At 40.7% G+C, this 26,513-nt stretch overlaps 1 protein-coding gene and 1 pseudogene across 1 annotated transcript in view; one reads left to right on the plus strand and one right to left on the minus strand.

Moving 5' to 3' along the window:
• Positions 1–531: 531 nt before the first annotated feature.
• Positions 532–1,030, minus strand: LOC129652518 (gametocyte-specific factor 1-like; annotated as a pseudogene).
• Positions 1,031–7,227: 6,197 nt separating this feature from the next.
• Positions 7,228–26,513, plus strand: part of NCKAP1L (NCK associated protein 1 like) — a 46,076-nt gene continuing 26,790 nt past the window's right edge. The window contains exons 1-16 of the mRNA XM_055585012.1: positions 7,228–7,536; positions 8,605–8,715; positions 9,420–9,512; positions 14,235–14,291; positions 14,926–15,068; positions 16,131–16,221; positions 16,312–16,449; positions 17,225–17,273; positions 17,374–17,530; positions 23,429–23,485; positions 23,771–23,867; positions 24,445–24,554; positions 24,729–24,861; positions 25,243–25,324; positions 25,500–25,558; positions 26,088–26,233. Coding sequence (XP_055440987.1) covers positions 7,435–7,536; positions 8,605–8,715; positions 9,420–9,512; positions 14,235–14,291; positions 14,926–15,068; positions 16,131–16,221; positions 16,312–16,449; positions 17,225–17,273; positions 17,374–17,530; positions 23,429–23,485; positions 23,771–23,867; positions 24,445–24,554; positions 24,729–24,861; positions 25,243–25,324; positions 25,500–25,558; positions 26,088–26,233 — 1,625 coding nt within the window. The 5' untranslated portion in view covers positions 7,228–7,434. The remainder of the gene's footprint in view (positions 7,537–8,604; positions 8,716–9,419; positions 9,513–14,234; positions 14,292–14,925; positions 15,069–16,130; positions 16,222–16,311; positions 16,450–17,224; positions 17,274–17,373; positions 17,531–23,428; positions 23,486–23,770; positions 23,868–24,444; positions 24,555–24,728; positions 24,862–25,242; positions 25,325–25,499; positions 25,559–26,087; positions 26,234–26,513) is intronic.

The raw sequence follows: 26,513 nt of genomic DNA on the forward strand, positions 1-26,513 counted from the left end.
TAAATCCTAATCTTTTAGATTACAAGTTTCAGTTTTTACCAGTAATTTTTTTCTATGGAAAGTGACTTGGTATTGGTAAGAATCTGTTAATTCCTGTATGTGAATCTAATTATTAGATTTAATTAGACTCCTTTTTACTGGGTTGCCTCTCTAGAGACAGATGAAATTCTCAAATTTACTCTTTTGATTGCTTTGGTGAAGGATTTTGTGGGAGGAGTATTAAGACTTAATTACTGCAAGGCTGCTGTACTTATTGGCTACAGAGCACTACAGAGTCCAAGCCTTCACTTTGAGCTCACTGTCTCACTTTGCTTACCTGTGTTCCAGACATCAGGATCAGGAATCTGATTGGCAACTTTAGAAATTTTTCATTTGGTTCTGAAGTTGGAGAAATAATAACCTTTGGAAGATTAAAAGGCTGTCTGAAATATAGCAGACAGAAGTTACAGAAGCAGAGTGGAAACTTCTGTTTTTCATTCCTCATTTGCCTAAGGTTTCCATAGCTATGAAATATGGAGGGTTGGGGGAAGGTTAATAGAACTCAACCCCACCTCCACTTAGAAAATAGAAAACTCCACTCCAAATAGAAAACTTAACATCATCTGTAGCAGTCCTATTGACACAGTTAGCCTCATGTTCTTTGAGCCTTTTGGTTGGAACCACATGACAAGCATTATATTTTCAGTTAGCCATCTTTTTAGCTATCTTTGGATTTTTCTAAAAGGAAGAAGTTCTTATTAAATGGCATTAAGGTTTTGCCTGAATTCCACCCTCCATTCCTTTCTGAAAATGCTGAAGATGTATCATGTTCCAACGTTAAGAACTTTCAGGTAAGTTTGTTCTTAAAAAAAAAAAAACAACACAAAGTCTTTAATCTTTTATATTCTGAGTTTATTTTTCTCCCTGCATTGACTTAACGGTTATCAGGGAAACTTACCTTTCTGCATGATGCCAGGTGCCACTGTAACCTGCTGGCTGACACCCTGTGGTTTGGGTCATAAGGACATACTTTCAAGGCTTCTGACTCCATGACGCCCGAAGAGCAGGAAGCATGGGTTGGTAAAGAAAATATTGACATTTAAGATCAGGTAATCTTGACATAAGTCTATTTTCTGTTCTCAGAGAAAGAGTGGTGTAAATGATATGAGTATCTCAAGTCTTACCTATGACAGTTTTGGATAACATAAGCTCTAGCCTAGCTAGTTAGATAACAGGATTACAGGACAAATTCACTTCTTATATGCCTTGAAAGGCCAAAAATTAATATTTGTACACATATTATATAACTTGTTTTAAATAATTTTTCTTTTTACCTTTCAATAGAGTATTAACTAAACTGGCAGGATTCTTAGAAAACTCACAGTATTGGGTAAAATGAAGTTTAACACCGTAAGCTAGAAAGTCCTGGAGAAAGCAGGGCTGGGGCAGCTGGTTCCTTTACCGTTCAGCACTGCTCTCTTCCATCTCTCCACCAAATCTGTCTGTATGAAGCTCTTTTCCAGACATAGATACTACTTGTCAGATAGGTCAGCCTAACCACTTTTGGGGAGCAGGATTTGGAAGAAAGAACATTACGATATTTAGGTTCAGGCTACTTTATATGAGAACGCCAGTCTGAAATCTCTAAAGTCATTGATATTAACACATGAAGACTCCTAGAAGCAAACTAAGAATACACTATCTCAAATCTGGTGCATTTTACTGCCAATAGGAGGCCTACTTTCCCTTATGGCTAGCTGTCTTTAGCAACTCAGACATGCACTTCAAGGACTCCCAAGTTTCCAGGCAACAGCTACAGCTGAGATTTCTGCAAAGCAGAAACAGCATAGTCTGATTAGGGGGGCTGGTGCGGAGAAAGATCAAGGCAGACTGGTATAAGCAGTAGGGATAGAAAAGTGCCTAGAATAGCCCATTTCATTTCTAATTTGCATCATGCCTAGGGCATAGGCAAAGAGCACAGAGCTAGACTGTTAAATGTCAGATTTTCCTGAGGGCATTTAGGTGATTAAGTCCAGGGATTTAAACTCAGGTTAAACTCAGGTACCTTTCAGGAACCCAAGGCAAGGTTTTCTTTTTTTTTTTTTTAAAGCTTACAGTGCATATTAATGATTATATTAGAGCCATGAAAACTAATTGTGTGGTGCGTTGGCTCCCTGAGTGTAAAGGCTGCAGTATATATAGTCCAATATTATATAGCTGTCTTTAGATTCTTCAAGAATATGGAAAAGGAGCTTTAATACTTGAATGTAGTTGTCAGATAACCCCAAACCCTTATTTTTTAAATTAATTTATTTTTAATAGAAGGATAACTTCTTTACAGAATTTTGTGGTTTTCTGTCAAACCTCAACATGACTCAGCCATAGGTATATATATATATCCCCTCCCTTTTGAACCTCCCTCCCATCTCCCTCCCCATCCCACCCCTCTAGGTTGATACAGAGGCCCTGTCAAACCTTTATTTTTAGCAGCCTAGAAAAGTTTGAAGTTTGACTGGACTGATAAGGCTGGTCTTAATAAACAAAGAGTGCTTCAGAATGGGCCTGGAGAATTGGTGGCCTGGGAAAGGAAAGGAAAGGAAAGTGAAGTTGCTCAGTCGTGTCTGACTCTTTGCAACCCCATGGACTGTAGCCTACCATGCTCCTCTGTCCATGGGATTCTCCAGGCAAGAATACTGAAGTGGGCTGCCATTTATCGCTCACCTAATTATTGATAGCTGAATATCCCACAGAGAGAGACCAACACTATGATGGAGGCCATTTGGTTTAGTACATGTCAGACTCAGCAAACATATTCCAATCTTGATGCTAGCTTGACACTTAAATGTAGTCTAAAGGCTCTTTAGACCTACCTCATTCTTGAAACAGTGTCTCTCAAAAATCCAAAGGACAGTGTGACTTGAAGAGGAAAACCCTTCTGTAAGGCAAAACAAGGCAGATAAGCTGAAGTTTGACAAGAGGGAAAGCACAGGCCCCTTCAGTCAGGTGATGTGAAGCAAATTTCTGTTCGAGCTACCCAATTCCTCTTCTCCCTCTGAGAAACTCCCACTGTGGTTTCTCAGAGGTTTCAAAGTTTTTGATGTCATAGTTAAATCTTGAGAAGTGATTCTCCATCCCAGTCGTGTGTGCATGAGAATCACTGAGTGGTTTTAAAGTGACAGAGCTTTTGACCCCACCCCAGAACTATTGGATTGGAATCTTCATGAGTGGGATCTGGCTAACTGTGGCTTTAAAAGAGTTCCACAGGGGATTCTGATTTGTAGCCAGGGTCACTAGGCTGTGCTCTGGGGTAATTAAACTACCCTTCAAAGTGTGCCACCAGTTTCCAGCAGAAACTGCCACATAATGTTTCCAGTGAGTCGCGTTAAAGATTACCTGTTGGCATGATTAGTCTCACCTTTAAACCTGGCCTTTTTCTTTAGTGGACGCAAAATAGAATTCTGCAGACAGCAACATAAGCTCACTCCATGTTAAAAACATTTATATTTGGTCTTCCTAATCCAGCTACCAGGTTTTGAGCCAAATATGTACATATGCCATGTTGTACAATTACTTGTGCAGTTGTATGAGGGGCTGCTGCCATTGTGCAGATTAGGAAACCAACTCAGTGGTGACGGATAGCCCAAAGTTACAAAACCAGTGTTTGAGTATCATTATTAATATTATTTGATGTAATACTTGTCAAGCACTGAAGGACCTAATACATATTAAATAACCAAGTCATCACTTTACATGCACTAACTTATTTAATACACACAATACACCCAAGAAGTAGGAACTATTATCAATATCATCTCCATTTTGCACTCAGGGACCCTGGATCAGAGCTGCTAAGTGATAGAGTTGGGACGTGAACTCAAATTACCTGGCTCCAGAACCTGGGATCCTAGTCCTAAGGCTCAGCCCACTGTACTCAATTACTTTGAGCTCAAATTTCTGTCTGATGCCACAATGTAGACTTTTCCCATATGTCAAGTCAGTCAAGTAAGTGTCTCCAGGCTCTAGCAGTCTTACAGTTCAGCCGAGGTGGCAGTATAATACAAAATAGGCAATTAAAAGGTGAAAACTAATTTAGGTGTAAAATATGTGATATAGACCAAGTGCTGTAGGAGTTCAACAAGGGCTGGACTTTGGATTGTTTGTGTTAGCTCCAGAAGACTAACTAGGAATTCAGTTTAGCAAGAGGGAAAGCATAGATAAACAGGAAAGGCAGAAATGAAAAATGAGCATAGGACACTGAAATAGACTGAGAACTCGGTCTCCATTAAGTTAGGACATACTCGGGGACAGCGGAATACACGATTGGCTTGGCATGGAGGGTCTTCAGTAACATTTTTAGATGAGGATAAGAAATGCAAGTGCGAGGACTTCCCTGGTGGTACAGTGGACGAGAATCTGCCTGCCAGTACAGGGGACGCCCGTTGGATCCCTGGTCTGGGAAGATTCCACACGCCGCAAAGCGGCTAAGCCCGTGCAGCACAATTGCACTCTAGATCCCAAGAGTCACAACCACTGAGGCCCGCACACCTAAAGCCTATATTTGGCAACCAGAGGAACCACTGCAATGGGAAGTCTGTGCACCGCAGTGAAGAGTAGCCTCCGCTCGCTGCAACTAGGGAAAGCCTGCGCACAGCAGTGAAGACCCAGTGCAGCCAAAATGAATAAATTAAAAAAAGAAAAGAAAGAAATGCAAGTGAGAAAGATCCAATAGGAACTATATTAACCTATAGGGAGGCTGCTGCTGTTATATTGCTGTTCAGCTCCCTAGGTATTGGTGTCTTTCTGCCTGCCCTTTATTCTCCTCCATCAAGGTGAAAGACCAACAGAAACCTCACAGATCTCTTTAGAGAAACTGAGTTTCTTTGGTAACAGCAAGTGATTCAGATATCTGGGGCCACTATCACCTTCCACTAGGCCCATAGCCTTCTAGGGACTCAATTGCAGTAAATAAACTAGAAGGCAGATTCTACATTCTGAAAATGCAATGCCTACCTTAGAGATACTTGAAATTTTATTCCGTCTTCTTGTTTCTTTGAAAAGGTTTTGGAAAGGAGGTAGATAGGAAGACAATTTCGTTTGATTTAGAATTTTCTGAGGACATTTTGCTTTCTGCCGTGAAAGAAACTTGAAAGGGAGCTGATTTTCTTGATAAGGCCTAACTTGGAATGGCAAGAATATTTTAGTGCTAAAATTTATCTAGTCTTCTAAGATTTAAAGTCTGTCATTAATTTTCCCTCATTAATCTCAGTTAATTTCATTCTTCTTCATGGGACCTGTTTCCTAGTTTAGTCTTTTTTCATGACATTTATTGTATTATTTTTTTTTTTTAATAAAATAGATTTTCTTTTTTGGCAGCACTGGGTCTTTGTTGCTGCGTGCGGGCGTTTCTAGTTGTGGCAAGTGGGGCCACTACTTACTCTGGTTGCGGTGCTCAGGCTTCTGTCTCAGTGACTTCCCTCGTTGCGGAGCACTGGTTCTAGGCCCTTGGGCTCAGTAGCTGTGGCGCATGGGCTTAGTCGCTTTGCATCACACGGAATCTGGATCAGGGATCGAACGGGTGTCCTGTGCACTGCAAGGTGGATTCTCAACCACGGGACCGCCAGGGAAGCCCCTAATTTAGTCTTAATAATTCAGCAAATAAATCAGCATATTTATTGAATGGCTACTGTGTCTAAGAGGTGGTCTAGATTAGTGTTTCTTAACATGTGTCCAATGGACCATTTGCACCAAAACCTCCTAGGGTACTTGTCAACTCAGACTTCTAGACCCCACTGTGGACCTACCAATCCTGAATCTCAGGAGACAGGGATTGATATTTCTTAAGCACCCTTAAGAATCATTGTTCTTAAGTGGTGATTCTCAAACCCGAGAGAGCATTGAAGTTAACCTGGAGGGCTTGTTAAAACAGAGTGCTGGACCCTACCCCTGCTTTGGATTTAGTAGGTCTGGGGTGTGTGTGTTAGTTGCTCAGTCGTGTCCGACTCTCTGTGACCCCCATAAGTCTATGGGGGTAGTCTGCCAGGTTCCCCTGTCCATGGAATTCTCCAGGCAAGAATACTGGAGTGGGTTGCCATTTCCTTCTCCAGTGCATGAAAGTGAAAAGTGAAAGTGAAGTCGTTCAGTCGTGTCCAACTCTTTGCAACCCCATGGACTGCAGCCCACCAGGCTCCTCCATCCATGGGATTTTCCAGGCAAGAGTACTGGACTGGGTTGCCATTGCCTTCTCCAAGGTCTGGGTTAGGACCTGAGAATTTGCATGTCTGATAAGTTTTTAGGTGATGCTAATGTGACCACCCTTTGAGAATCACTATGCTAGAGCATTATGAGGGATGTGAAGGAGTATCAGATGGAATTCCTGTCATTAAGGAACTTATGATGTAGTTGGGGAGATAAGACATACACTTAACAATAAAACAAGGAATACATGTTATATATAATGTTTGATATTGAATAGGGTAGTTTGGAGGAGTTGGGATTTAATCTGGGCCCTGACAGGTGGATAGTCCTAAGGTTCAGGAGAGAATAACAGGCATTCTTGTGTGTGTGTATGTGTGCTAAGTCACTTCAGTGATATCTGACTCTTTGCAACTCTACAGACTGTAGCCCACCAGGCTCCTCTGTCCATGGGATTTCCCAGGCAGGAATACTAGAGTGGGTTGCCATTCCTTTCTCTGAGGGATCTTCCCAACCCAGGAATCGAAACTGCATTTCTTATGTCTCTTGCATTGGGATGCTGGGTCTTTACCACTAGTGCTGCTTGGGAAGCCCAGGCATTCTTGATGGGGATATAGAAGAGGGAAAGTATAAAGGTGGATGGGACTCGGGTAGTTGGTACTTGTTTGTCTGCTGTGGAGCTTTATATAGGACATTGTTGTTGTGTAGTTGCTAAGTGATATCCGACTCTTTTTCGACCCCATGGACTATAGCTCACTGGGCTCCTCAGTCTGTGGGATGTCCCAGGCAACAGTACTGGAGTGGGTTGCCATTTCCTTCTCTAGGGGATCTTCCCAACCCAGGAATTGAATCCGAGTCTCCTGCATTGGCAGGCAGATTCTTTACCATTGAGCCACCTGGGAAGCCCCTTATAGGATACTAGTGGAAGGTTAAGGCCCAAAAGGTTGGTGCCAGACTATGAAGAGCCTTGAAAGCCTGACCCTCTCCCCCACCCCACTCATTTCACAGTCTTACCAAAAATACTGCAGAGCTAGAAAGAGGAAGTCTCCCCTGCTGAGTGTGCAAGAGGAAGTACAGAAGATTCTGAGGGCCTATGAGGCGTAATGACTACTTTCAGCCACGAGCCAATTGTAGAGGCAACAGGAAGACCAGCGCACCAACCAGGCTGGGTGCCTCCGCCCAGAGGGTGTCACCACCCTAGCTGAAAGTGTTTGGGGAGGTCAAGCATTGCTGTCTGGATGCTCCTCTCTCTCAGTGGCCATCATGTCTTTGACCTCTGCATACCAGCATAAATTAGCAGAGAAGCTCACTATCCTGAATGATCGCGGTCAGGGGGTCCTCATCCGGATGTATAACATCAAGAAGGTAAGTGTGGGCAACTGGACTAGCACTAACTATTCCAGCAGCAGTAGGGCGGGGACCCCTGAAATCGGCAGGTCCAGCTGTTAGACTCCCTTCTCTTTTCTCTGGCCTTCATTCCCTCAGATTATATAGGACAGCTGGTGCTGGGAGGCAGAAGGGGAGGCTTGTCTTCAGGGCTTCCGCCTTTTTGAGTATGATTCTCACCCCAAAGAGAACATCTGCTTTCTGCTGGGGGTAACGGTGGGATGGGAAATAATTGTGTTCCGAGTTGCCTGGATAAAAGTCTGGGTCTAGAATTCTGGATCTTATTGTTAAGTGCTGGCCCCCACACTCTGAAGAAATCAAGCTGGGTGTCTGGCAAAAGTTTTTAAATGGAAGTACTTTCCCTGAAAGGAAAAAAATAGATAAGACATTTGGGTTAAAAAAAAAAAAGAGTAACTACCTTTGAGTTACTTCGAGTCTGAGACAGGTCTCACTGTGGTCTTATATATGTGTGTTTAGGATAGGAACTGTGGAATTGGGAGAAGCTGGTGACGAGAGGTGGGCTAGTGCTGGGCCTAGTGAAGTTAGGAAATAAAGATGGGTGGGAGTGGGGTTTCTGGGACAGAAAATGGGGGATTTGGGGGGGGGACCTTGGTGCATTTTATGATAAATCACTGGGACACAGTTTCATCTCCATGCCTCCTATAAATGCCCTTGGGATGAGATGCTTATATAATGAACATAATTATGACACTAATTCTCCCACGACGTCTAACTCCTGAGCAGCTAGCTGCTTTTCTCACTCCTTCCGGCTTCGGCTGAGGGGTGGAGAGAGCTTCCTCTTTGTGTCGGGCCCAAGCAGACGTTAAGCTTTATCCAGCAAGATGAGATGCCCAGGTTATTTAGCTCTTCTGATGGTTGGCTTAATGTCCTGGAACTTTTTCCTGACCTACTCTTATTCTTTTATAATTAGTACTCAGATCCCCTTTCCCTAAGAGAGATTGTGTAAGAATGCACAATGTGGGAAGAGGTATGTTTCCGAGGAACAGGAGAAAGGATTGATAACCATAATGTTATTTATCTGTGCAGACTTGTTCAGACCCCAAATCCAAGCCCCCTTTCTTACTGGAAAAGTCCATGGAATCATCTCTCAAGTACATCAACAAGAAATTTCCCAACATAGATGTCCGAAACAGCACGGTAAGAATCATGTCCCTCTTCTGTCCTTTCTCCAAAATAACTGTGCTTGAATAGTTCAAGCTGTCTTTTGATGGCCTCTCTTTGAACTTGCCAGAGGATGGAGTGGCCTTTTTTTTTTTTTTTTTAGTTTTCCTAAGCTAAACCACAGGGCTTGAGGTTGTGGTAGTCTTGAGATTTCTGAGATAAGATGAGATTCTCCTAAGGGTAAGCTGGAGCAAAACACTGACCCTATTCGCAAGAACACTTTGTTCTTACTGAGAAGGACAGCTCTATTGATGCAGCAGTTGCCTCTATTTTATTGTTGCTCCTGTTTCCCACTCAGTGTTTTCTTGGTTATTGCCTTAGAGTTATGCATCTAGTGGCATATGCCTTACTTCTCCCTTATTACCTGTTACCTCTAGATTTCTTACCATCTTACTTACGACATCTTCTCATTCAGCTACTTTTGACTTAGATATGAATAGTAAACCACTTTGGCTGAAAGAGACCTTGAAATTTCCCCTTGTTTAGCACTCTATATCTAGTCAGGATTATACGAAACCATCCTGCCTAGATAGGGAATATTCTCTCCGAAACTTCAGAATTTGGAGATTTTCCAACTTCCCCTGTCTGCGTATTTTAACCCTCTTTAAGGATGCTTTAGGTATAACCCCTGTTCTCTTGGGTTGCTTTGATCACTTGTCTTCTTACTTTGTTTCTTTCAGCAACATTTAGGACCAGTACATCGGGAAAAATCTGAGATAATTCGATACCTTACCAACTACTACCAGTCATTTGTGGATGTTATGGAATTTCGGGTGAGCTCTCTCTAGCCCAAGTACCCAGTGTTTGGATGTTCATGTATGTTCCTTATTATTGTTTCTTTAAAATATCAGATGTATTGATATGGAAGGATGTCTAAGTTGTATTGTTAAGCGAAAGTGAGTTATAGAATACTGTATGATACAGTTTTATTTTTGTTTTAAAAGATACATAAATTTATATACACATAGTGTTAGTATATATGTAGGAGAGATTTGGGATATTATACACTAAGCTGTTAAAAATACCTGATTTTGGAGCTGGATTATTATGATTGGCTTTACTTTATTACATTATATATTTTTGTATTCTTTGAGTTAAAATTTTAAGTATTTTTTTCCCCCAAATTTTATTACAAATCTACTAAACAATTTCAAGAACAGTGCAATGAATATTGGTCTATGTTCCCCCTGGATCTCCTGATTTTTAATATTTTGCCATGTTTGCTTATCTTATTTTTTTTCCCTTGAACCATTTGAGTTGCAGGCACCATGACATTTCTCTCCATAAATACTTTAGCATACATCTGCTAAGAACAAGAATATTTTCTTACATAACCTTAATGCAGCTATTGTACTCAGGAAATGTAAAATTGCTACAATGTTATAGTTAGAGCCCATAATCACATTCCTCTACTTTTCTCAAGGATCATACATTGAATTCATGATGTTATATCTCAGTTGTCATGTCTCTTTAGTCTTTAATCTAGAATAATTCCCAGTCTTATTTTGTCTTTCCTGCCACTGACTTTTCTGAAGGGTTCAGACTAATTATTTTTCAGAATTTCTCTCAATTTGAGCTTATCTAATTATTAACAATGTTTGATAGCGTAATATATGGATGATATTTTATTTGAGTTCTAAACAATGAATATGTACTATTTTGTAGCCATAAACTATAAAAAATATTTAGTGCTTTGTTTTTGAAGGGCAACCTGATATGATGTTTTAAAAGTCTTAGAAAATATACTTTTAAATGTAATAATTCTAGTTCTAGAAATTTATCTCAAGGAGACAATCAGAAGTGCTAAGGTATATGTATAAGAATGTACTCTCTTGCATTTCTATTGCATTATTTATGATAGTGACAACTTTAGATAATTGATATATTCAATAACTAGAGGCTTAATTAAAAGCCCAGAGTATGTGTCTATAAGTAAATATTATACAGCTGCTAAAGATGATACATATTTATATTACTTGGCATGGGAAAAATGCTCTTCACATGTTCTTTAGTGTAAAAGCAAATTACAATGTAGCTTAACAGAGGAGATATCCCTAAAATGTATATTTACATAGACAAAAATGCATATGAAGAAGGTTAGAACTTCTTTGTATGGTGAGATTATGAGTGGTTTTAAAAATGAGTTAAAATTATGTTTGTATTTTCTGATTTTTCTACAATGAACACATTATTTATATATTCAAGAAATAATACAAATTTTAGTCATTTGAGCCATGTAAGTTTGTAATGGTATTACAGTATTTTTTCAGCTAGTACAAGAGTATGGAGCCCTGCCTTGGGTGTCCTAGGGAGCTAATCCAGGCTGGTCATCAGATCATGCAATGAAGATAGAAGGGGGCACACAGAAGATCGTAAGTTCTGAAGGAGGGTCAGGTCAGAGGTTGTTCATTTGGAATTGAGAGTAATGGTTAGGAAGAAGGTAGGCACTAGTGGAGACAGTAGAAGAATGCTGGAAGCATATAAAAATGTTTTTCACTAGGAGTCCAAAAGATACCTTCTGGTTGCTGCAGTGGTTAACTTCTGAGCCCAAGGAGTTTAGTACAGCTCATTCAGGGCTGGAAGGGAAAGAGAGATACAGGTATTGTGTATTGTGGAGTAGGTAGGCTCTGAATCAGACAGACCTGGTTTCAGCTCTCAGCTTTATCACTTATAAACTATATGACTTTGGTAAGAAACTCTTTGAATCCCAGTTTCTTTATCTGTAAAATGGGAGGTAAGATTTACTACATGGGGTATTTGTAAAAATTAAATTAGACAACACATTGAAAACACTTAACACAGTGTTTAGTGTATAATAGAGTAATAGGCCAACAGATGTTAAATCTATTCCTTTCTGATTCTATCTTTACAGTATAAAATCTGGGTAGTGACCTTGGTTGTGTGAGTGGCTGGAAGCAAACCTCAGTTATATTATCTTTTGGGAATTTGGTTGCAGCAAGGAGTTGTGGACTGGCCCTCCCAGCAAAGGAGGAAGCATAGACTTGACAGAGGTCTTGAGGTCATGTAGTATAGACAGAAGATTGTGGGCTCTGGGTTCTAATTCTGGTCCTTACTAGCTTTGTGATCTGTGGTGAGTTTCTTAACTGCTCTCAGCCTCAGTTTCCCTGTATGTTAATTTAGATACAGCCTTTTGGGGAAGTTCTCATACATTTAATAAATTTGACAAATGTATACACCTGTGTAACAGCCAACATAAAATATGGATAATTTTCATCAACACAAAGGTTCTCTGCACCTTTTTATCTCTAGTCAATCCCAACTTATCCTGTTCCCAGGCAACCACTGATCTACATTCCAGTTTAGATTTTTCTTTTTTAGAGGTTCATACATGTAATTAGGATCTATACACCATGTTTTCCTTTGTGTCTGGCTTCTTTCACTCAGCATAATATTTTTAAGATTTGTTTATGTTTTACATACCTACAATTCATTTCCTATTTTTGCTGAGCACTATTTCATTGTATGGATACAATCTGTTTATCCATTTCCCTGTTGATGGACTTCTGGATTGTCTCCAGTTTTGGCCAGTATGCATAAGTTGCCATAAACATTTGAGTACAAATAATTGTGGGGACATATTTTTCATTTCATTTGGATAAATAACCTAGAAGTTGAATCGCTAAATCACATGGTATGTTTATGTTTAATTTTATAAGAAACTGCCAAACTCTTCTCCAAAGTCATTGTTCCATTTTCTCTTCCCATCCACAATATATCGTGTTCCTGTTGCTCCACATTCTCATCAAACTTGCTTTCAGTTATTTATGTCATTCATGGCCATGTGCTGTGTGGCGTGTAGGCTCTTAGTTCCCTGCCCAGGAATTGAACTCATGCTCCCTGCATTAGGAGCAAAGTCTTAACCACTGAACTTCCAGCGAAGTCCCTAGTCATTCTTTGTTTTTTTTGGCTGTGCAGAGTGGCTTTCAGAATCTCAGGTTCTTGACCAGGATTGAACCTGGGCCATTGCAATTAAAGTTCCAAGTCCTAACCACTGGACCTCCAGGGAACTCCCGAATTTTAGTTATTCTAATGGGTGTGTGAATCTGCCTGCCAATGCAGGAGATGCAGGTTCAATCCCTGGGCCAGGAAGATCCCCTGGAGGAGGAAATGGCAATCCACTCCAGTATTTCTTGCCTGGAAAATTCCATGGACAGAGGAGCCTGGCAGGTTGTAGTCCGTGGGGTTGCAAAGAGTCAGACATGACCGAGCAATGCACTGCACTGCACTGGGTATGTAGTGGTATCTTCTTGTGATTTTAATTTGCATTTTCCTGATGATTAGTGTTATTGGACATCTTTTCATGTTCTTATTGGTCATTTATACGTATATATTTAAACTTTTAATTTTGTGTTGGGGTATAGCAGGCTAACAATGTTATGAGTTTCAGGTAACAGTGAAGGGACTGAGCCATACCATTTTTATATTTTTAATTGTAAACAGCCTATCCAAATCTTTAGGCAATGTGTTTTAAAAATAAAAACATATATACTCTTTGATCTAGTAGTTCAACTTGAGTAGAATTGACAGTATCTATGTGCAGTGACTAGGGCATCAGTTGGGAAAAGACGGACTGAATTGGCTGTATCATGGACTACTATGCAGCCATTAAAAAGAAGTGCATTAGGGCTCTACCAGAGACTTGAGGACTTTTGGCAGGTATGATTGAATAAAAAAAGTAAAATGGTAATAAGAGTGTGACATTATCTCAAGTTTTTAACACAAATGATTTTCAAAAAAACCGTCTCTCTTTTTTTCCCTGCCTGCACAGGATTATATAAATAGGGTGAAAATTAACAAAGGACACACTAGGTTGTTAAACTTGTCTACCTGAAGGTTGGACAGAATGTAAAGTGGGTGCTGATGTGAGGGAGGAGAGAAGTATCCACAGTAAAACTGCTTATTATTTAGGCAAAATTAGGTATGAAAAGAAAAGAATCCCTCTCACACTGGAATGAGGGTTAAATGAAGTATATGCAAATAACCTAGTAAGTACTTAGCACATATTGTGGTAGGTGATCAGTAAGTAGAAACATGTAGAAAGTTTGGTAGTATTCCCATTTGTTAAAGAGAATAGGAGATAGAATCAAAGAACAGACTGATTTTGAGATTGATCAATTAAAAAAAAGGGGGGAGGTCCTGATTTTTGGTATTTTAGAAACAAATGATCAGATAACCTGCATTTTGTAACCTTTTGTGTGTGTGTGTGTGTGTGTGTGTGGAGAAAGAGGGCACTGGGACAATAAGATGAGGGAAGGCGTGCACAGTGTAACAGGGACCTGTGCCTGTGCAGTCATGGGCATCGGTCGGGTAGCCTGCCAGGGGCCCACCAACAGCTTATGGAGGAGGAACTTCCTGAACTCAGCAAGCCTCCTGTGTGTTATTCAGTGGCTCCTTAGGACCTCCAAGGAAGACCGGTAGTACACGTCATCTTCTCTTTCTTCTTCACTGATTCTCATCTCCAATTCTACCCCCAGGATCATGTGTATGAACTTCTCAACACCATTGATGCCTGCCAGTGCCATTTTGATATCGTAAGATTCTTTGCAATTCTCTTCTATCCTAGAGCCATGGAAATGGTCTCTGTTGGAACAGTGTTGGGTGAGATGGGACTAGAGGAATGGCTGTTCCTCCAGGACTATAATATAATATATACTGTATAATGAATGAATGGCTGTTAATTCAGGACTATACTTCTGTAAAAATGTGGAAGTTAAAGTGCATTTACATGTTAAGCAGATCAGTATTGTGATTTCTTTAAACATAAAATTCACATAAAAATCCAACACCTAATTAGACCAGCTCTAATTTCCTGGCCTTCTTATATTTTGAGTTCATTTTTAGCCCCTGAACTTGTTCCCATTTTCTTCTGAATTTGCAGTCTTGTTAATTTCTTCTTCTTCTTTTTTTCCTAATATATATATTTATTTATGTGACTGTACCAGGTCTTAGTTGTGGCATGTAGGATCTAGTTCTCTGACCAGGGATCGAACTCAGACCCCCTGCACTGGGAGCTCAGAGTCTTAGCCACTGGGCCATAAGGGAAGTCCCCAATTTCTTCTTCTAAATAGACCTTTCCAGAGTCTGGTTAGCACTGTCTGGAATGATTAGGGAAATCGAGTTTAACAGGCCTTGCCGTTCTTGGGTTTCTATGTATTTTCCTTGTAGAATCTCAACTTTGACTTCACTCGGAGTTACCTGGACTTGATAGTGACTTACACCTCAGTTATTTTACTTCTGTCACGGATTGAGGATCGACGGGTACTCATTGGCATGTTCAACTGTGCCCATGAGATGCTTCATGGACACAGGTGAGTTAAGGAGATGTATACAAGATGATGAATCTCATACATGGTGCTATGACGTAAAAGTGGATACAAAGGAAGTAGATGGCATGCTTTTTTTTTTTAATATTTTTTTAAATTTTATTTTATTTTTAAACTTTACAATATTGTATTGGTTCTGCCATATATCGAAATGAATCTGCCACAGGCATACATGTGTTCCCCATCCTGAACCCGCCTCCCTCCGATGGCATGCTTTTTCATGTGAGAATCTATAATCTACATGATGACATAGGCAAAGTAAAACAATTTAGAATACTTATAAGGGCATACACTAAGACGTGTACTTTTATATATAGTTAACTCTTGAATATCTGCTAGTGGGCTATCCAGTCTGCATTATCTCTAATGAGTTTTTAATCCTAGGCGGGCTGCTGCCACTCTCCTTTTCAGGTTATTGCAGAAAGCAAAGAAAACATTTTTTAATATTAGTAGGAATAATATTAGTAAAGTTAAAGCCTTTAGAGGTAAGTAATATATGATAATACATTTGAAGCCAAATATAAATGGATTTTGGATTATGTACAATTCTTTGCCTTTCTGTTAGTGCAAATAAAAGCATTTAAAGGCTGAAAAAAGTGAAGACCAGAGAGATCAGAGTGGGCTGTTGAACATTGTTCTATGTATGATGTATATTCCTATGTGCCTACATGAGTACCTAGGCATGTGACTTACATTTGCTTTGAATGTGTGTGTGTGTGTGTATATATATACTTTTGGTCTGTATACAGATTTGGGTCCAGCAATAACTAATCAACACAAATTTGTAGAGTACCTATCATGTGTTCAACCCTATTTCAGTTTCTTGTAAGGAAGAAACTTTCATGGAGCAGCCCCAAATCATGTGATTTTGTCTTAGTATCCCAGGGCCTAGAGTGGGTTATCTTTATATGTAATTTACAGTTTAGTATCTTTGTAGGTGGTGGAGAGTACCAGCTTATGTACACACCTTTAACCTATATGCAAACATGAGAGTTTACATCATGCTTAATGGAGGGCTGTAAGCATTTTCCCTGTGCTTTCTTCAAGTGACTCCAGTTTTGCCCGTCTGGGTCAGATGGTCTTGGAGTATGACCACCCTCTGAAGAAGCTGACAGAGGAGTTTGGGCCTCACACAAAGGCAAGTTTCTTGAGAGGCTGGAGGATTTCTCAGGCAGATGTAGGTTGTCCCATCACTGACTTTAAGGGTTCGTTTGTTTCCCCCTCACAGGCTGTGAGTGAAGCCCTCCTCTCTTTGCACTGCCTCTTTGTCCGAAGGAACCAAGGGGCCGAGCAGTGGCGCAGTGTCCAGCTTCTGAGTCTTATCGGCACAGCCTCAGCCATGATTAACCCTGCTAATTCAGACACCGTGAGTTCTCTTTTCCTCTTGTCAGTGGAAACATGCTCTTTCCAAGGCCATTTCTGTAGAGGCTTCTTCCTTTCAGGAAATATCAGCCCTAAGAGTGCTTTAGCCCTCTGCTAGGATATGCTTCTGTGTTGATCATCTTATGTGGCTAAAAAAATCATGGTTAGGTTGAAGCTTTTCTTTGGATCAGGATTAGGATGTGCCTGCCCGTAGAAGGAAGTTAATAAATATTCACAGAATGAATGAATGGATGAAACTGACTCATTAGGCACCTATTTAGCTCAGTAGGAACTTGAGCATAGATGTCAATTAATTAACAAATGTTTTTATTCAATTACTATCGGCCCAAGGTCCTTGCTGCAAAGAATTTCTCGTCTAGTAGGAAGATAGGCCATGTGGTCATAAAAATAGAACTGATGGTACAAGATGTATGAGAAGCACCAGACAAGTGATTTATATTTTACATGGTGAAAGAATCCAAGGGAGGGGGAAATCATAAGATTTTGAGTATTACTCTCCTGAACTGTTGAAGAGAAGTTATGTCAAACCATTTGTCCTGACTTCTAGCTTAAGTTCCTTTCCCCCTCTTAAATATTTTCCCCTCAACCCACTTCTAGTTTTCCCAGGTATTAGCTTATCAAAGTATCCTGATCCAGTCTGGTAAGATAAGAGTTGTGTTTGATACTCAAATTCTAGCTTGATTGCCCTTGTCTTGACCGCCTTAGTCTTTAGACCAAGTTAAATAGCCGTTAAAGCATCTCTGCCTCCCTTCTCATAGATGGCCTGTGAGTACCTGTCTGTGGAAGTGATGGAGCGTTGGATTGTCGGTAAGTTTTTTGTGGGTTGAGGTGGGACTAGACTCAGCAGCATGTCACATGGAGATCAAGCCCTAAAAATCCTCCTTTGCACTGTTTTACACACCCGCAGTTGGGTTTCTTCTTTGTCATGGGTGCCTCAACTCCAATGCCGACTGCCAGAAACTGTGGAAGCTGTGTCTGCAGGGCTCCCTGTACATCACCCTCATCCGGGAGGATGCGCTCCAGGTGCACAAAGTCACTGAGGACCTCTTTAGCAGTTTGAAAGGGTGAGACCTGAGAGCCAAGCTAATCTTTGGGGATTTTTAGCCCCTCCTAACATCCTTTTCTAGTCTCCATGAGTGTCCTTAGTATAGGTATTAAGAAATAGTTCTAATTATCAAAGAAATATTTATTGAATACATAGTATTTACTAAGTACTTCACTCGATAGAGTAACTAATAAGATAGCATAGAGGATAAGATCATGGACCCTGAAACAAGATTACCTGACTTTGAATTCCAGCTCTGCCCTGACTGACTATGTGATCTTGGGCAAGTTACTTAACTTCTCTATGCCAGGGCTCAATTTATCTATAAATAATGATAGTACTTCCCTATGACCTACCTCCTAGGGTTGTTAGGAGGAATGAAAGAGTAACTATTTATAAAGCATGTAGAAAATTGCTTGGTATGTTGTAATGCAATCTATGTGCTTTTTAAACAAAGACAGAATCTCTGCTCTCAAAGAGCTTGCAAATTAGTGAAAAATAGATAAACTGTTGTGATATAATAAGGGATTAGGATGTATAAACACAAACTGCTTTAAACTGGCTTTGGAGGATCCAGCAAAACCTGGGGACAGACCTGAAGAATTAAACAAGTGAATTGTATATGTGTGTGTGTGTGTGTGTGTATGTGTATAGGAGTTGTGGGGGCGTGGATGGAGAGGCAGGGAAGTTGCTTAAGGCAGAGAAAGATACTTTAGGCAGAGAAACTGTCAAGGTTTCAAGGCAAGAGGGAGCATAGCATTTTCTAAGAAATTCATGTAGCTCTGGTTACAGAAATGAAGAAGTTGTCAAGATAAACTTGGAGAGGTAAGTTGGGGCCTTGGATGCCCTGGCATCTATTCTATTTGAGCCTATTCTAAAAGGGATAGGGAGTCATTGAATGATTTTTAAACAGGGCAGTGACACAACCATATTTGCATTTTAGAAAAAGTCACTCTGGCTGCAGGGAAGAAAAGAAGTCAGATGGAGAAAACTAGAGGCAGAGGTTAATGAAGTGAATTAGGAGAAACTGAGGTTGAAGTCAAAGTTTCTGGAATGGATACTTGGCATTCCTTAAGATAGAGAATACATGATAAAAGCTATTTTGTGGGAAAAGGTTGTGAATTCAGTTTTGAGCAGCTTGAATTTGAAGTATTTGTAGAACATTGAAGATAAATGTATGTTAGACCTTTTACCTTTTGGTTATGGAATTTAGGAGAGATATTTGGATTCAGATTAAGTTTGGCAAAATGGTGATCAAAGCCTTGGGCGTAGGTGAGATTACTCACAGAGAATGTGTGAAGTAAGAAAACACTGGGATAGAACCTCTGAGACATTGAAATGTAAGGGCCAGCAGAGGCAGAGAAATCAATGAGAGGAATAACCGAGACAAGGAAAGAAGACATGTCAAGAAGAAAGGACTGTTTATCTACGTTTGACAGTACTGAGAGGTCAAATGAGAACTGGAAAATGTTTATTTAATTTATTTGTAAAGATGGTCTTAGTCCCCTTCTTGTTCAGTTCAGTTCAGTCCAGTCACTCAGTCGTGTCTGACTCTTTGCAACCTCATGGACTGCAGCACACCAGGCCTCCCTGTATATCACCAACTCCCGGAGCCTCCTCAAACTCATGTCTATCGCGTTGGTGATGCCATCCAACCATCTTATCCTCCGTCATCCCCTTCTACTCCCACCTTCAATCTTTCCCAGCATCAGGGTGTTTTCAAATGAGTTGGCTCTTCTCATCAGGTGGCCAAAATATTGGAGTTTCAGCTTCAGCATCAGTCCTTCCAATGAATATTCAGGGCTGATTTTCTTTAGGGTGGACTGGTTGGAGCTTCTTGCAGTCCAAGGGACTCTCAAGAGTATCCTCCAACACCACAGTTCAAAAGCATCAATTCTTTGGTGCTCAGCTTTCTTTATAGTCCAAACTCTCACATCCATACATGACTACTGGAAAAACCATAGCTTTGAGAAGATGGATCTTTGCTGGCAAAGTAATGTCTCTGCTTTTTAATATGCTGTCTAGGTTGGTCATAACTTTTCTTCCAAGGAGCAACCGTCTTTTAATTTCATGGCTGCAGTCACCATCTGCAGTGATTTTGGAGCCCCCAAAAAATTAAGTCTGTTACTGTTTCTATTGTTTCTCCATCTATTTGCCATGAAGTGATGGGACCAGATGCCATGATCTTAGTTTTTTGAATGTTGAGTTTTAAGCCAACTTTTTCACTCTCCTCTTTCACTTTCAAGAGGCTCTAGTTCTTCTTCGCTTTCTGACATAAAGGTCGTGTCATCTGCATATCTGAGGTTATTGATATTTCTCCCAGCATTCTTGATTCCAGCTTGTGCTTCATTCAGCCCAGCGTTTCTCATGATGTACTCTGCATATAAGTTAAATAAGCAGGGTGACAACATATAGCCTTGACGTACTCCTTTCCCGATTTAGAACCAGTCTGTGGTTCCATGTCCAGTTCTTTGTTGCTTCCTGACCTGCATATGGATAACTTCAATTGAGTATTGAGGTCAAAACCTGGATTGCAGTGAGCTTAGGACCAAATAGGAGATAAGGAATTTAGTAGGTAACTCTTTTAAAAAGTTTGACCTTGAAGGGAAGAATAGAGACAGGGTTATAATGAGAAGGAGGTAAGGGATTAAGGAAGGGGTCAAATACCTTTATTATCTTTGTAGTTGCAAAACTAACACCAGAAATGTAAAAAATACCAAGAGGGTGTTGACTACAATCTCATGTCCCCAAATATTTTGGTGCATGTCCTCTAGATGCCTGTGTATATATATGAACATATAGAGGGGTGTGTTTATTTTTAGCCTTATATAAGCAATTGATAAAAAGCAATGGATCCACATTCTACATTATATTGTGAAGTTTTTTAAAAAAACGTACTGTATTTTGTATATCTTTGCATATCAGTCTGTAGACATTTAATCTTTTTAATAGCCAAATAGTATTTCCTTATGTGGTTGTAACATAATTTATTAATCCAATCCACTATTGATGGACATTTGAACTGTACCTCTCCCCCACTTTTAAAAAAGCCTTTACAGATACTGTTGTAATGCATATCTTTAGACATGTATCTTTGTGAACATTTCTATAGGGTAAATTCTTAGAAGTGGATTTTCTGGGTTAAAGGATGTGCATATTTCAAATTTTAATACCTCTTGCCAAATTGTCCTCCAAATAGATGTATTATCAACAGTCTATGAGAATACTTATTCCTCATACTTTCAACAACTGAGTATTATCATTAAAACTCATTGCAAGTTTTGACAGAGTAAATCTAAGATTAATAATTAGAAGTTACAGGAGATACTGACATGCAGAAAAACTTTCTAATGATTCCTGCTTCTAGGGAATGGAAGGGATGTTTGAAGGGTATTTAGTTTCTCATCATTCAGAACAACAGTAACATGTAAGACTTATTGTTTAGGGAATTCTTTGACATAAATGATCTAATTTGATCTGCACATTACTTATACTCAGGCATATATATTAATATTGTCTTTCTTTTTTTCTGGCCATGGCACACAGCATACGGGATCTTAGTTCCCTGACCAGGTATTGAACCTGCATCTAGACTCTGCAGTAGAAGGGCGGAGTCTTAACCCCTAGACTGCCACGGAAGTCCCAATATCTTCTTTTATAAATGAGAAAATGGAGGCTCAGTCTCAAGGTCACTCGGTTAATAGGAGATGGAATTAGGAAATCATTCCAGATTTTTTTGACTCTTAATCGTCTTGCTTTCCATTGTACCAGGTAGTGGATGAAACAACTACCCACCAGGAATGCTGTGGAGTTGAATCCTGATTTGATTACTATGATTTCCTACTCTACATTTCTTTGATTCTGTGCTAAGCTCAGTAATGAGGTGGTCTGGAGAAGAGAAATGAAAGATTATAATAAATTCGACTAACATGGTGGCAACAGATGCAGGACAAGAGAAGACAGATCTAAGGGACATAGAGAACACAGAGCCTACAGTGGTGTGGGACGTTTGAGCACAGGCCACTAGGAGAGAAAAAGAGATATGGTTAAGAGAGTCAGATATTGCAGATAAACAAAGAACAATGAAAAGGCCATTGAATGTGGTGATCCAGAAGTTGATGGTGACCTTAGAGAGAGCAATTTGTTTATTGTCTGAGGTCATATGGGCTTCAAGGGTCAGTGAAAGGTGAGGTGAAAAAGAATAAAGGTGTCTCTGGAGGAGATTGGTGGTATAAGGGGAATGGGCAGAGTTCAGTAGATGGTCAGGGTCAGTCGAGGGTCCTAATTCTTAGGGAGACTTGTTGGGAGAAGAGAATAAACCAGTGGGGAGAGTGGAGGATTACAGTGATCAAAGGACAATTGAGGAAGTTAAATTCTAAGAGGAGGTGGGAAAGGGACCCAGCTGGAATAACTACTTTTACCTGAGAGCAGGGCCTGTGTCATATTGATGCACTGCTTCTTTGTATTGCCTTCAAACCTGGAAAAGTCTTTTAGCCTGAAGGTGTCAAGGCAGGAGCACAGGACAAGAAATCTATTCTCAACTTCCTCATTTAAACCCTATGTGACCTTGGGCAAGCCATTTTTCTTTCCTAGGTATTATTTTCTTCATCTGAAAAATAATGATGAGAACTAGATAATCTTTAAGTGGCATGACTATGCCAAAGCCTTTGACTGTGTGGATCACAATAAACTGTGGAAAATTCTGAAGGAGATGGGAATACCAGACCACCTGACCTCCCTCTTGAGAAACCTGTATGCAGGTCGGGAAGCAACAGTTAGAACTGGACATGGAACAACAGACTGATTCCAAATAGGAAAAGGAGTACATCAAGGCTGTATATTGTCACCCTGCTTATTTAACTTCTATGCAGAGTACATCATGAGAAATGCTGGGCTGGATGAAGCACAAGCTGGAATCAGGATTGCCGGGAGAAATATCAATAACCTCAGATATGCAGATGACACCACCCTTATGGCAGAAAGTGAAGAGGAACTAAAAAGCCTCTTGATCAAAGTGAAAGAGGAGTGTAAAAAGTTGGCTTAAAACTCAACATTCAGAAAACTAAGATCATTGCATCTGGTCCCATCACTTCATGCCAAATAGATGGAGAAACAATGCAAACAGTGACAGACTTTATTTTTGGGGGCTCCAAAATCACTGCAGATGGTGATTGCAGCCATGAAATTAAAAGACACTTACTCCTTGGAAGGAGTAGTTATGACCAACATAGACAGCATATTTAAAAACAGAGACATTACTTTGCCAACAAAGGTCCGTCTAGTCAAGGCTATGGTTTTTCCAGTAGTCATGTATGGATGTGAGAGTTGGACTATAAAGAAAGCTGAGTGCTGAAGAATTGATGCTTTTGAATTGTGGTGTTGGAGAAGACTCTTGAGAGTCCCTTGGACTGTAAAGAGATTCACCCAGTTCATCCTAAAGGAGATCAGCCCTGGGTATTCATTGGAAGGACTGATGTTGAAGCTGAAACTCCAATATTTTGGCCACCTGATGTGAAGAGCTGACTCATTTGAAAAGACCCTGATGCTGGGAAAGATTGAGGGCAGGAGGAGAAGGGGACAACAGAGAATAAGATGATTGGATGGCATCACTGACTCAATGGACATGGGTTTGAGTGAACTCTGGCAGTTGGTGATGGACAGGGAGGACTGGCATGCTGCAGTTCATGGGGTCGCAAAGAGTCGGACACAACTGAGTGACTGAACTGACTGAACTAAAGTGACATGAGTCTCTTATTAGTAGGCTGGGGTTAAAAGTAGTGTTTAGAAAGATCCTGAGGGTGAGCGCTGTCCATGCTTCCTGCAGACTGTAGTTTGGAATCTCCGAGGACTGGGAAGGTGGGACGAGGACTCTAACCGGAGGTGTGGCCAACCCTTCTGTGCTTGTGTCAATTCTCAGGTATGGCAAGCGAGTGGCCGACATAAAGGAAAGCAAGGAACATGCAATTGCAAACAGGTAAAGGAAAAGAATGAGCTCTTCCAGAGGGGATGGAATAGGCATCTCTCCTGACCTTTGCTGTCACCCAAGCCACCCCTATTTCTGTACAGATTTATTGTCTCAACCCAAGAACTCGCTGTTGCCCCATAGGGTCTTGTGTTTCCTTACTGAGTCTAACTGTGGCCTTGAACCTTCCTCCTGGTTGACACCCCTTCCTAAAGGTAGATCTTGTCTGCTCTGTGTTTGGAGGATTTTTGAGGGCAGGAGAGGCAGTATTCTCTAGCTTCTGCTTTCTTTCCCCAGTGGCCAGTTCCACTCTCAACGGCGCCAGTTTCTGCGAATAGCTGTGAAGGAGCTGGAGACTGTGTTAACTGATGAACCAGGACTACTGGGTCCCAAGGCAAGAGAAAGCGAGGAAGGGAAGCATGATTTGGCATTCCTGAGTTTTTGCATTTCTAAGTTTTATTGTTCTGTTTGTGTGTGTGGTTCCCTTGAATCTTGGAGTACCGTAAAACTTGTTGTATCTCTCTTTTGGGCACTATCATATAGTATCATATGTTATAGTTATTTGCATACTTGCCTTATCCTCTATTTGAGTGTGAGCTAATTAAAGACAGAGCTTGCTTTTTTTTTTTAAACCACATAAATACCTAGTAAATATTTCTAAAATTTAATTTGATAAGGTGGTATTGACCTAGTAAATATTTTAAAAATTTAATTTGATAAGGTGGTATTGACCTAGTAAATATTTCTAAAATTTAATTTGATAAGGTGGTATTGTGAACTCATGTCAACATATATATAGGTCTGATTCTCATAGGATGCTTTTTTTGTGGGTCTCTGTGTTTAATGTTGGACACTATTGTTGGTATGGCTACTCAATTGTATCTATAAGCACATTTTCATGGTAGTTTTCTCTGTGCTTTGAAATCCATTTCTAAAGTTGAAAATCCTCATAGTCTCTGTCCCCTCCATAGGCCCTTTTTGTTTTCATGGCCCTGTCCTTCATTCGTGATGAAGTCACTTGGCTGGTTCGCCACACAGAAAATGTCACCAAGACGAAGACGCCTGAGGACTACGTTGACTCGTTAGTTCTTGGCATAGTTAAGAATCTTGACTTTAGACGGACTGGGAAAAGGGACAGGGAGCGGTGCATCAGATGACCTCGGGAGGTCTCAGTTTCACCCTGTTGCCACTGTCTTTGTCTCAGGTCATATTTTCAGTCTCACACTGCCCTCTGTTCTCATCCTCAACTTTGCAGGAGCATTGCAGAACTGCTCTTCCTGTTGGAGGAGGTTAGGGCTCTGGTCCGAAGACACGTCAAGGTGATTCAGCAGTACCACCTTCAGTACCTGGCCAGATTTGATGCCCTTGTGCTCAGTGACATCATTCAAGTATGTTTAATTGATGATACTTTGGAAATTTGGGGGTGATCCCTGGTCATTTTTCTCTGGGGGTCACCTTGACTGAATGCTTGAGTGAATGCTCTATGGATTGTGTGTCAAAAGCCCAATTTCCTCCTTTATGTTTGTTAAAATTTAAAAAAAGGACTAATAATCTTAGTAATTTTCCTCCCAAGTGATGCTAACAGGAGAGAAAATAAAGGGCAGTTGGATGTTAGCTTTGAACTCGGAGTTTCCGCTGTGTTTTGCTTGGCTCTTTTTTGTTTGTGACACTTGGCAGTTCCTTCTACCTTCATACACTGGCCACGCCCTGTGGTCCTCCTTTCTCTCCTGGTGAAACTTATGCCCCCTTGACTCCACCTTCTCTTTTAGAACCTGTCTGTGTGTCCTGAGGAGGAGTCCATCATAATGTCCTCATTCGTCAGTACCCTCTCCTCTCTGAATCTCAAACAAGGTAACTGGAGGGAAGAGGGGGAGAAAGAGTGAAGGCGGACATTTTTTTCTCTAGAAATACGGGTCTCTTGAGCCAGGGAGTAGCCGAGATGACTTTGAAGAGGACCTACCATTTCATGCAATTGGATAGAGGTGCTATTTAATTATATCCTTTTAAACTTCTGTTTTTCTCGCAGTTGATAATGGAGAGAAATTTGAATTTTCTGGATTGAGACTAGACTGGTTCCGTCTACAGGTAGGTTTGTTTCTGGGAATGGTCCCCCATTCTTAAGGTTTTTCCTTACTCACAATCCCCCCCTCTCTTTTTTAGAATTTTATTTATTTTTTGGCTGTGTTGGATCTTCATTGCTGAATGGGTTTTTCTCTAGTTGTGGTGTGTGGGCTTCTCATTGCAGTGCCTTCTCTTGTTGCAGAGCATGGGTTCTTGGGCACGTGGGCTTCAGTAGTTGTGGGTCCCAGGCTCTAGAGCACAGGCTCAATAATTGTGGAGCATGGGCTTAGTTGTTCCGCATGCGGCATGTGGGATCTTCCCAGACCAGGGATCAAACCTGTGTCTCCTGTATTGGCAGATGGATTCGTTACCAATGAGTCACTGAACCACCAGGAAACTCCCCTTCCTCCTCTTTTTAACTCCAAAGTTCTGCTGTATGGAATAAAAACTCCTGATCGGATGGGACAAATCCCAGTCAAACTGTAGTCCCAAGACTGAGGAGTCTTTTTCATTTGTCTTGTTTTTCTCCCCCCTTTCCCACCTCCAACCATAGGCATATACCAGTGTGGCTAAGGCTCCCCTGCACTTGCATGAGAACCCAGACTTAGCCAAGGTGATGAACCTCATTGTCTTTCACTCCCGAATGCTGGACTCAGTAGAGAATATGCTGGTGGAAACTTCTGATTTATCTACTTTCTGGTATGTCCTGAGCTCTTTATCAATTAACCTAATCTCTTGCCTGGCTTCTGTGGAGCACTCTAATTCCCCCAGACACTGGGAAGACTTGTTTTCTTTGAGATCTCCTTAAAGGCAGATGCTATAACTCCACAGTTTCTTCATTCCAGTTCTTATCAAATGGTAGGAATTTGAAGCTGATTCCCTTTTGTGCTGGCTTTCTTTAGGGAAGCCAGTTGGACTTCACACAGTCTTGCCTTCTCTGGGATAATTCATCAATTGTCCGTTCTTCACTGTTATCTTT

This window comes from Bubalus kerabau, chromosome 1, assembly GCF_029407905.1.
Source record: "Bubalus kerabau isolate K-KA32 ecotype Philippines breed swamp buffalo chromosome 1, PCC_UOA_SB_1v2, whole genome shotgun sequence".
Classification (NCBI taxonomy): Eukaryota; Metazoa; Chordata; class Mammalia; order Artiodactyla; family Bovidae; genus Bubalus; species Bubalus kerabau.